This window comes from Vigna unguiculata, chromosome 6, assembly GCF_004118075.2.
Source record: "Vigna unguiculata cultivar IT97K-499-35 chromosome 6, ASM411807v1, whole genome shotgun sequence".
In the NCBI taxonomy this organism is placed as follows: Eukaryota; Viridiplantae; Streptophyta; class Magnoliopsida; order Fabales; family Fabaceae; genus Vigna; species Vigna unguiculata.
The window spans coordinates 18,374,875-18,387,606 of record NC_040284.1 but is presented as its reverse complement, the minus strand read 5'-3'; the positions used below and the strand labels follow the sequence as shown (position 1 = coordinate 18,387,606).

Below are 12,732 nucleotides of genomic sequence, written 5' to 3'. Positions count from 1 at the left end.
TTCTTATCAAATTGGAATTCTAAGAAACTAGTTAAGAGAAGATTATTTTAAACCAATCACAACTTGAAATTGGTAAGTATTTTGATTCTTTTTCCTTTTCTCTTTATAAGTGGATGGTTAAAAAGGGATATTGTATGTGTATGGTGGAGTTTTTGAATGTTTATCTAGATTGTTTGGAATGCTAGAAAGGTTTTTCCAAGAGATTGTTAGGTTGAGGCATGCTTCGGGAAGTTACCAACATTTTTGAGAATTTTGATGGCTGTATTGGGAAGCATAAATTGTAAGAAAGGTGAAAACACATGAATCATGTGGTACAATGTGAAGTTGTGATGGTATTATTTGTTGTTGAAAGAATAGATATGTTGGCTTAATATGATTAGATGTATAATGTAAAATCTAAAAATTACAATGCCATATTTTCCATATACAATATATTAGAATTATATTAATTATGAAATATATAAATATTTATTATAACGTAAGATGATTATTCGATGACAAATCATGTTAAAATCGAGTAAGTAAAGCAAGTCGAGTATAGAGATTGACCTCTTGAAGTTGAATATCGAGGTTGAGTAAGTCAAATATTAAGGTTAATACCTTAAAGCTGAGTATTAAGATCGAGTAAGCCAAGTATTGAAGTTGACCTCTTAAATCAAGGTATTGAGACTGAGTAGACCGAATGTTGAGGCTAATCTCTTAAAGTCGAACATTAAGGCCGAGTATGCCAAGTAAGTCGAGTACTAAGGTTGACTTCTTGAAGTCGAGTATTTAGGTCGATCTCTTTAAAGTCAAGTACTAAGATAAAGTGAGATAAGTATTTAGTTGACCTTTTAAAGTTAAGTACTAAAGTCGAATAGGCTGAGTACCGAAACTAACCTTTCAAATTAGAATGTCGAGACTGAATAGGCTCCATACTAAAACTAAAATCTTAAATCTGATATTGAGATTGAGTAGACTGAGTATTGAGATTGACTTCTTAAAACCAAATATTAACACAGAACTAAAGAAAAAGATAAAAACTTATCTCTTTGTATAAAAAGATAAACAAACAATTAATACTTCCACGGTAAAAAATTGTTTATCATATCAACCTTTTATTAATATGTTTCCACCAACCATGTAAAAGTTAGTAAGAATATTAGGAAAAGAAGGAATAGTAAATAAATAAAATTCCTTCTTCTTTTTCAAGTATTACGAAGATCTATATTGTAAAATAAAAAATGAAAAATAAAAAGTGTAATATATATATATATATATGTATATATATATATGTATATATATATATATATATATATGTATATATATATATATCACTTAAAAGTTTCCATCCCATAAGTGATAAAACTTTTAAAATGTTGTGTTTTTGCAGTTTTGGATTGCTCTCAGGTTGGATATCACTCAAGTAACATGATTTTAACATGAATGTTAGTATATGTGTCTTGAATGTAAGCCACGCCAGTGTTTGACACATTTTGGACACTCAAGATGTGGATTCGGCACTCAAGTCGTGGAGGCAGCTCAAGTCGCAAGATGTGGATTAGCGACATGATTTATGGACCTTATTAGATTTCGTTTCCAGTAAGTAGATGTCGTCGGAGCATCGGTTGTAACGCACAAGGGACAAGGCGGTCACCGGAGTAAGGAGAGAATTAGGATTTATTTATTTCATGTTGTATTTCACTTAAGTAGAGGGTGTGTCGCACGAATCCGAGTCAAAGTTAAGTTGACCTAATCTCATATTTAACTAAGTTGTGATGGATTTAAGTTAAGTTGAATCTAACCAAGGTTAGATTAAGTTAAGTCTAGGTCAAAATAAATCCAATAAATTCTTAAGTTTCAAAATAGATTGAGTTAGGTTAATCCAAGTCAAGTTGATCTATGTTTAACCAATCATAAATGAAAATCACATCCAATTGAATTAGATTAATCTTCACTTAGACCAATCTGATATCAAATTTAATCTAATTGAGCAAGTAAATGTAATTAAGTTTTAATCTAATTTAAATTGTTTTAAAAAAATCCAAATCAATTTGATTTAGTTAAAATAAATCTATATTTTAGATCTATTGTATTTTAGTATTATAGTTAACTATAATTAATCTAATATTAAAGGGAAAAATTAATATAATTAAAATAACAAATCAAATTAAGATAAATATATAAATTTAGTCACTAGTGTTTTTGTTATTTGATATAAATTAGGTAATTATCTATGTATCTTTACATTTTTATTTAATCACTTACTTTTAACTTGCATTTTTATTAAAAAACAATTAAAAATGTCAGTAATTTGAAACTAATAAATAATTTTTCAATAAGTAAAAGCAGTTATATCAGATCTTTCTTTGTATAAATGTTCTAATGTGAGAAAGGTGGTAGGCTGAGAGTTCAATTTGCCTAAACAATTCATGTTTCAACAATTAAATATTTAGAGCCTATTTGCTTCCAAAGATATAGCGATCAAGAAAAAGGAAAAAAAGATGATATTCATGGTTTGTTTCAAGAGATTTGCAGAAAGTTGTGAGGATAAATTTGAAAAAGAAAGGATAAAAACCATTCTCATCATAAAGAAGATTCGTAAGAATTAGCCGGAAAAGCCACATTATCATATGTATTTTACAAATTTACCCCAAATAATTTTTAATTAATATGTTTGTTATTATAATCTGATTTGCATATTTGAATTATAAAATATATTAAATACTTCAATATTTATGAGTTATAAATTAAACTAGTATAGACATAAAGTTTAATTATTTTTCATATATTAATAATAATGATAATAATAATAATTTATAATATAAATTTTATTATTATTAATAATAATATTTATAATATAAAAATACTAATGTTAATTGTGAATTAAAACACATAAAAAATAATTAAATAATAATAATAATAATTATTATTAATATTAAATCCTATGCATAATTAAAAATAGAAATAATGATAATAATAATTATATTAGGAATGATAATAATAACTATTGTAATAATAATAATAATTATTATTATTATATTTAATTTTATATTAATTTTAATTATAAGAATAAAATTGTAATCTAAAGATTTAATCTATTACACCATGTTTTTTCTATTTATCATATGAATTGACCTATTTTTTATTCAAATTCCTTTACTTTTCTCTCTCCATTCCTTGAAACGAACAACATTACTTAATCTCTCCATCCCCATTCCCTCGAATCCACTCACCCTCTTAGATCCATCCGAAGAAGCAAATGCATCCTTAATGAAAATAGTGTTGGCATCATGTTTGGTCTAAGCATTATAGACTTGAGCTCCGTATTCAGTAACTTTATAAAAAAACGTGATTGAGAAAAGAAACTCCACATAAGATGAGTAGTCAAATTTCTTAAAGTTAGTTAGTTATCTGACTCGGTGACGTGCTTCAAAAGGTTAAGACTTTTCTTTCTCCGTTGATACACAGATAAGAAGGGTAGGATATTATAGGTTAATAAGTACAATTTACTCTTACAAGTCTCAATTCTCAGAGATTATGCCGAGACAAGATGACAGGTTTTCTACAATCCAGCAGAAATTACTCAGTATTTAATAATATATGGCACTTTAGAATCAATAACTATTGTAGAAAACATAGTTTCCAACACCAGCCAAAGATTGACCATAATCGGATTTCCTAATTCCCAAAAGTTGTTTCCTACTCCATATGTTACTGCTACAACAGGAAGAGGAAGGAGAAGGGGAATAAACCTAACTACAACAGCTAATGGAAATAAATTACCGCTACAAGTAAGAAATCAGGACTATACAAGCAGTCTGAGACAAAAGCTTCATTCTGCTTAACCAAGAAAGAAATAGGGGAACTAGAGGGCTACATCCAGAATAACCAACCCTTTCTTTCAAATTTAGTTTTTATTTTGTTTTTTAACTGGGAATTAGGAAGCATGCAGCATCACTTAAAGCACGAGAGAAGCTACAAGCAATGTCAGAGTGGATAAAAAGATGCAGACAGTGACCTTAGCCTGTGCATTTCGCGGTGGTGGTGCTCCTGCTTCAGTTCCAGAAATAGGGCTTGATGGGGCAATTTTAGAAAGTGGAGGCAAAGGGGGTTCTGTCACTTCATCTTCAGTCAAGGGAGGGGCTGGAGCCTGAGCTGGTGGCAAGAGAGATTTATCCATGACTTGCAAAAGGTCACCTACTTGAACTGGTTCCATGTACATAGGTGTCTTATCGCCCAAATTTAAGCATTTGTTCCCTGTGTTAGGATGAGGAACAATAATATCAGTCATCAGATGGGAGACTTCATTGTAGTCCTAAATTTGCTATGAAAACAAATTGAGACCCCGTCAAAATTATGATGGAAAGAGAACTAGAAGAAGTTGTGAGGGAAAATTACAAACTTAAAAAAATGAATTACGAAAGAGAAGTAAAAGTAAGAAGTGCCTAAACCCTAGAGTGATTAAATAGAAAATATGAAAACCAAATAGTGCCGAAGTTGCACCTTTAGTTCCAAGAACAGGAAATAAAGGTTTTGTATGCACTTACTTCTATATCTATTAGCTGTTTTTGGAAAGTCTGTGATAACACCGTCAATTGCAGCATCTTGAACAAATGTGTTGATCTCCACATATGCATCTGACATGAAATCCCATGCCTGAGATAGAAACTCATTGCTGAATGTTTCCACGTATACAGAGAGATTGGAAGATTTGAACTTCGATACAATCTTTGTAGAGGCAATCACGAATAATTCACTAACAGGATATACAGATTCCTTTTTGACAACCACAGAATGAGCAAATCTTTTGATATCCGAAATAGCTGAATCAACAGCACCACCAACTATCTCGTCAATCTTGTAGACAAGCTCGTATTTGGCTTTCTCCTTGAATTTCAATAGCACAGAACTATTAGTGGATTGAATCATAACTTTTGGAGCCCCTGGTTTATCATAACCTGATTTGCTCAAAGTATCAATGACTGCATCAGTCACACTTAAGTTTTGTTTCCTTGCAAGATAGGCTGCATTCTGACAATGGTACACAAAATAATTTCAATAAAATAAGACAAAAGAAATTTATAGAAAGAAATTCATTATGTCACGCTAAAAACACTTATTATCTTTCATACTTAAAAAATAGAAACCACACAACTCTCTCTTTCCCTCACTCTCTCTTAGTGATTTGAGATCCCTAATGTGATTTGGATGGGGAATTGGATTAGGGAATGAGGAGTGCAGTGCTTAAGGTTGTCTCTTTTGTTAGGCAATAAGTCTCTTGGACCATTATTGTTATTTTCCTAAAAATCTGCTGTTATGTAATATGCATATTTATAATAATTACATATATTTAGGATTCCTAATTTAGGTTGTAAAAATCAGGAATTAGGATCAATTATCATTAATAGTGGTATATGGTATGTATTATTTAAGGAGGTGAATAGAGAAGTGAAGGGAAAGAAAAACAGAGAGTCCTATTTCGTGATATCTTTGACGTTCATACTAAAGAAGAAAGTTAAACAAGGCACCGGGTTTGTTACATGCTTTTATCAAGAAACAATGATAATTTGTAGTTTCATTTGATGCTAATTACATCTAGTAATGCTTTTGTGTCCCAATAATTTCTTGACTCCTTTCTCAATGTTGTCTTGGGATTTACAAGGATTATATGTGTTGAGAATAGTCCAAATGTGAGTCAAAGTCTCACATCGGATGAAATAGACAATGTTAAACGCTTATATTATATAAGAATAAAGATCCAAAATACCATTGCCTTAAGGTTTTGGAATAAATATGGTGTCAAATACCTTATATGTATAAGACCAATGTCATATATATATATATATTCTTTTATTCATGAGGGGCATTCATATTGATAGGTTATAACCCATCAATATGAATGCTCTTATCAATATGAATGCCCCTCATGAATAAAAGAAGTCATTTTTTAAGCTTTACCGTATGGCTTACACTTTATTGAGCATGACTGCCTATTACCAAAGATATTATATGTTCACATAATCGACAACTAAGGAATGAATAGAAAAGTGAAATAACAGGCATAAGCAGAACACACCTCAATGATGATCATAACATTTAGTGTGGAAGTATGAGTTTTTATCAAGTTCAAGAAATCTGACAGTGTTAAAAATTGCCCCTTCTTGTTGTATTCTGGGTTCCTATACAAACTGTTAATAGAATGTGGGTTCAACATTAAGGCTGCAGGGAAAAAGATAAAAATCACATACGTCAAGTATTTGCGTATATTTTTTTCATATTTTTGAAATACATAAATACATTCACAGAGGGTATTGAAGCACAAAATGAAAATTAAAGTGAGGGCAAAGTGAATAAAAATTTTCATGACACTATTCTTCCAAGAAGCTATAAATAACTCTGGGATTTGTCAGAGCAGGATTTCGTGCACCTCCTTCAGGTCCATATCCTGCTTTAAGGAATATCTTTACACAAATGAAAACACCAAAACAATTATGATAATATATCTGTAAGCAAGATTGATTATGCTGTACAGAGAAGCAATAATGTTACTTTCGTCTCAATTATTCCTAACGTATTATTTGTCTGTATAGTGTATGAGTATCTCATTCTACATGAATTTCCACTTATTTAAGGTATATATCATTTATTGTTTGGTAGATCTTTGTTAAGAGAATACTCTTCTCAAGTATTCTCTGTCTTGTGTATAATATTGTAAATAGGTTGTATCGTGTTCAGTTAGTTACAGCTGTTAGGTTGTTACAACAGCTGTCATTTATTAGACAGTTACAACTATATTACAGTTCTAACTAATCTAACTATTGTAGTTATTCAGATATTCAAAACTAATAAAAGAATTATTCTTCAGTTTCTAATTACTAATACTTCTATCATTCGAGTTTTCTTTCAAATAGATAGTCTTTTATATAAATGAACTGAATGAATAGTATTGGACCATATGACTTACGGCTCAAGCTTTTTATATTATCCCATGCCAAGTCGAATGTAAATATTCCATTGCCAGATTTGATCTCTGGGATAGTTTTGCCTAGTCTGCTGAAACTTGATTGAGCAACATTTGTGCTCTCTATAAGATCAATAGAGCTTAAGCAAAAAGGTATTCCATCCTTGGACATTTGAACAGGACAGTCAAGAACATCCACACCATCTGAAATAGCCTTCTCATATGCTAAGTCGGTACAAGGAGGATAGTCTCCACTTGCTCCATATTTTGAAATAACCAAAGTGTTAACTGAAACAAGAACAGAATGAATGTATGTGGTTAACAATGATGTAATCTGCACAAGCATAGAGGTATTATGAAATGAATTGACCATGGATACACTAAAGAACAAAATGAGTACATAATCATAGAATAGAAGCATAAAAGCATTGATTTTAACGCACCTTTCTTTGGAGCATTGAGGCCTATGTGAGCAAAGCAGTCTGCATAAGAAGAATAGAAATCGACAGTCATTTAAGGGGGGCGGGGGAGGAAGAATTTTATACTCACGCGTACATGCATTCTGAAGTTAGTATGGGATGAATGATTGCTATGTAGAATCCGCATGAACTAAAATCAAGCAATGAAGTACATTCAAATTTTTAGAAAAATCAGTCTTCAATTTGGAAAGATAATAGCATGCAATTCTTAAGCGGAAAAATATCTATATTTTTGCTAATTCAGTAAGAAATTAACAAAGTAAATTAGCACACAAATGTCTAAGTAGGTACCACGAGTATCCGTGGATAAAATCCGCAAAGGATATGAAATGAATATTGTAGATGGATACCCGCAGGTAATGGGTACGGGTATTTTTTAATACCTGCATGTTAACGGGACGGGTACGGGTATAATACCTGCATGTTAATGGGACAACAATTACGAGTATGATAGTATCCGTACCCGTGAATACTTGTCGCTATACTCTAATTTAAATTAACAAAAAAAACATGATTAAAATATTAACATATTGAATTTGAATGAGTTATTTTTTATCAATTAGTTTTAAAAAAAATTCATTTCTTTGTAAACTATCATTCAACACTATATAAATGACTTATTTGGACTTTATTTAAAATTTATGAATGTTATGTATTATATTCTAATGATTAAAATATGTTGTTAAATATTTATTTTTATTTTTCTTGTAAATATCCGCGAATACCCATAGATATTAAAAAATTATGCGGGTACCCGAATAACGTATATCCAACAGATATGAGTACAGGTACCGGGCGAATATTTATTCCCCGGGTAGGATAGAGGGTTTACCTGCACCCTACCCGCCCCATTGACATCCCTATGCCTGAGAAACTCGTTTAGGGTTATTCATAAAAAATGCTTAGCACACAAGGCCGGCAGTACCCTAGTAACAGGAACCATAGCTTCATCAACTCCATTGCAATGAACAAATACAACTTCTCAGTAGAAAAAGAAAATGATGATTGTAGAGGAGATTTGATAAGTTCAAATGCACATTATATTATTGACATTCTGACAAAATGAAGAAAGACTTGACTTACCAATAGCTTCAGATGGAGTTAGAGGGAAATCAGACAGCACACCATCAACAGAGAAGTTTCCGTTGTCAATGAAATTGAGGTACTCAGCAACAGGGTCATAACTGTAATTATAGCTGATTGAGAGATCATTCATAAAATCTGAGGCAAAGACTTCCAGCCCCACTTTGTGCGCATCAGAGACCAAAGATGTATGTGGTAGTATATAAAGACTTGATGGATCTACAGGCCATATGTACTCTTTGGGAACAAGTATTCCTGAAGCAAATGTCTTGATAGATGTTAAATTTTTTAACAGCGAACCATAAGTCTGATTGGTTGATGGATCTACTTTATCTTTTTCCAGAAACCTAAAGACCAGTTTTGTTATGCTTGGGTTGACGTGTGCCCTTAAACTTCTCAGGAAACTAGCTTCAGGTGATGAAATATAACTGACATTTACTGTTCTAGAAACAGTAAGTACAAAATTTTTCATACTCAAATTGTGTTGTGCATAGAATGCATCATGCTGCAAAATATCAGAAAAAGAAGGGTCTTAGTTCTGGAAAACTAGAATACTGAGTGATGAAAATGCATTATACCTGAATATTCAACCACAATCCTGGTGGGTTTGGAGCTTCCGTTCTAACCAAATCATTCACAGTAAGAATTCGACAATTACTGCGATCAAACTTGTTTGTTCGGGTATAATCTCTCTGAATCACTGTTCAGTATCCAGCAATTAGTATCAATTAGTATGTATGTATGTGTGTGCATGTGTAACTGACATGTAAAGTATAGATAATACTAGTGTCTAACATAAAGTATATAAACAATTAATTAACAGGTATGCAACTGTAACCTGTTTCAAAGAACATTGTTGAAAATCTCAGTTCACTATAAAGGTTGACAAAGAGACTTTGGCTTAAAACTATCAAAAGATTAGTTGTTCTGTTTATCATCATCATAACCCATATAATATGCTCTATGTGTAATACCAAAATATGGGTATATCTATAACTCATGGCCTCCAAAGTCTTGATTTATACTGCTACACATTATACATGACTCACAAAACAATCTATTATAATGTGAAAATCGTTAGTCTTAAATGTAAAAGATGCAAAGATATTGCATTATTAAAATAATAATTATCAACATAAAATTAATTGAAGATAGGTCACACGCTTGAGAGAACTGACTAAAAGGGGATAACCCAAATGAGTAGAGATTAGCTTGATCAATAAAAGAAATAAGAACAAACTTCACTGTGATAAATTTCTCAGTTGCCTGGGCATAACCTTTGCTACTTTCTGCAAACAATCTAATCAAACATGGGCTTAAAAACAGTAGAGCAAACAAAATAGGTATAATTTTAATTTAAGGTTTGTATAGATTAAATGGACCTTAAATTAGCAGGAATTATCTGTTTAAAATTTGAGAGGCATATTGTGTTCCAGTTTCGTACACTATAATGTTTGGCCGTACAGTATCTCTTAGTGTGATTACCAAGTACACTATTTTGGCACCTCCATTTAGCTCATATGGTGTGTTGTTTGTGTTGCGGATTGTACAATTGTTGCGGGTTACACAGTTATCCCGTGACGGGGACCAGTGGGCCAAGTCACAATCTAAGAGTGAGATTCCTAGTGAGAGCTGTGGTGGGGCTACGGTTTTGTTGCTCCGGTGAGGTGCAGCAGCCTATCTAAGAGAGGAAAGTAGAATTAGAGTAACCTAGTTTCTGAACGTGTGCACAGCACTATCTTCAAGGTTCAGAAGCCCAAGATTCACAGATGTAAACCTCATGGTTGTCTTGCTCTTCTTCTCCATTTATGTCCGCCAACCCTCTCAATATGTGCTAGTGTATATGTATTAGACAGGGTATGAGTGTACGCAGCTGTTAGTGACAGCTGTCAACAGTCTTTGTTAGTCGGTAATGGAGTTTCTTTTACCTATAACAGGACTCTATACAGAGCTTGTCCTACTCTCAGTGAATAGATGATTACACTCTAGCAGTTCTTAGATTTGGTTCATATAAAAGAATTCTGTGTTGTATGTTCGTAGATCCTTCTGTAAATCTTAACAAGAATCACAAACCTAAATGAAAATGTTTTTTACTGTTAACTTCTAAAATTATTATAAAACGTCAATGTAAGAAAAGAATCGGTTAATCCATCAATTACTGAAAGTATGTAATGTAACAATAAAATTATATCTATAACAAAAGTTGAACTTACAAATGACATTCGAAAGCAGCTCCTTTAGTGTGTAGTCGACAGAAAAATAGCCACTGGTTTGTACACCATTAACTGAATAAGTCTTACTTTTGTATTTAGAAATATGACCAATGTCAGTAGCATTTTCAAGTTTGATGCTTGGAATGCAGATTCCCTCTCTATCTTTCGTTAATTGCACATCACACCATACAATGACGTTTGCTAAACTAGTTTGTGCAGCAAGACTATATGCAAGATCACTGGAATCAGGATATATCCCAGAAAACCCACCGCGTGCTATGACCAATGGTGGACTTCCTGCAAAAGAAAGTGTCCAAGTGAGTTTCAAGACACAAAGCACAGAGCAGAAGTTTTTCCTAAAACTGAAGAAAAGTGTGTATAAATCATTCAAATACATATCAAATGCTATTCAAACTGTGGCTTCTTAGTTTATACGAGGAGGAAGACTCTAAGATCTTACTATATCTAGACTTCTATCAATGGTTGAAGTCCTCTCCATTATAATCAAACAAAGACTTCAATTTCTCGACTCACAAACAGTCCATTTCACAAAAAAAAATATGATCTGGAAATTAATTTCCCTTTGTTACATACGAAGAACTCACAAAATTGTTCTCTTTTAATCTCTTAATATTAGATGATTCATAACTCAGATATATAGAAAAAGTATTAAATATATCAAATTTCCACTTGCTCCACACTTTGGAACTTTCCATTCATCACTTGTAAGGTTTAATAGAAAATTTACCAATATGAATGCAACCACAGTTCAAAAACCTTGTGTTAGGTTTTTTGAAGAGAGACATTGGGGAAATTCAACAATAATAAATGAATGAATTTATATAAAAGAACAGGAAAACATATTGACACCACATTCAACTAAAACCCTTAACACAATAAGTTTACGAATCTTCTACTTATATATTGTTTATCTTATTATTTTGTATACAATGTGAAACTTTCAACTCACCTTGAATTTCTAATACCTTAACTGCATGCGAAAACAGATTTATCACTTTCCGATAACAACTCAGCTATATCAACTCCAACAAGTTGATTCCTAATTCACACTTCCCTACTCTAATTCCAGAAACATCAAATACAACTATACAATTTTGTAGCACACAGTGCACAACAACATCTCAATCGTCAGCCTCATTTACTTCCATTCTCACCAACAAAGTTTCAATTAAAGTGCATAAGCAACAAAATGCACACTTAATTTTGGAATTAACAAGAACTCGACGATGAAGAACAAATGTCACTGATTTCAATTTCTTTTATGCATTTCCTCAGAACGCAGAAGGAAAGAAAGAGAAAGAAGAACGAAACGAGAGACGAACCGGAGAGAGTGTTCCAAGGGGTGGTTTTGGATCCTTGAGCAGAGACCAGAGGCAGCACCGAATGAAGAAGAAGAGAATGCAGAAGAGAGAGTAAACAGAGAATAGCGCGTGAGTTCCACATTCCGACGACGAAGTTCGAGTTTCCGTCGAATTTCCGACTATACCTGCACGAGAAAAAGTCCAGCAATTTGGCCACCTTAAAGTGAGTACTATGCCTTGTTATATACAGAAAAAGAGAGAAGTGTTGCATTCACAGAGTGGGACCCACTTAATTTGGGAGGACTAGTGTTATTATTATCATTACAATGTCTAACAACTTATTCCATAATCATTAATTATTAAAAAATAAAAAAAATTGAAAATTGAAATAAGGTTTACAAAAATATTTCACTTTTAATGAAATTTATTGAAAGGTAATACATACATATATGTGTGTAAACTTTTATGATAAGAAACTGTATAAATTTATAAAAAAAAGTGGAGTTGAAAATCAAATGAAAAATAAATAAATAAATAGCATTAACAAATTGTATTAAAAATTCTATTCCTATTGTAAAGTTTTTTTTTATTCAATCACAAATAACTTTGTATTAACCGGTCTATTAATATTGATAATAATTATTTATCAATTATATTAAAATTGATTTTTAATTGATTGATGGTATAATATT

General features: G+C 31.9%; 1 protein-coding gene across 1 annotated transcript; it reads right to left on the bottom strand.

Moving 5' to 3' along the window:
- Positions 1-3,571: 3,571 nt before the first annotated feature.
- Positions 3,572-12,270, bottom strand: LOC114189169 (glycerophosphodiester phosphodiesterase GDPDL3-like). The gene is made up of 9 exons (XM_028077873.1): positions 12,062-12,270; positions 10,719-11,015; positions 9,084-9,205; positions 8,506-9,010; positions 7,387-7,425; positions 6,947-7,231; positions 6,059-6,201; positions 4,530-5,013; positions 3,572-4,239 (listed from the first exon to the last, which is right to left on the bottom strand). Exons 1-9 carry the CDS (start codon positions 12,180-12,182, stop codon positions 3,941-3,943), a joined length of 2,295 nt encoding a protein of 764 aa, XP_027933674.1. The 5' UTR covers positions 12,183-12,270; the 3' UTR covers positions 3,572-3,940.
- Between the last annotated feature and the right edge of the window lie 462 nt (positions 12,271-12,732).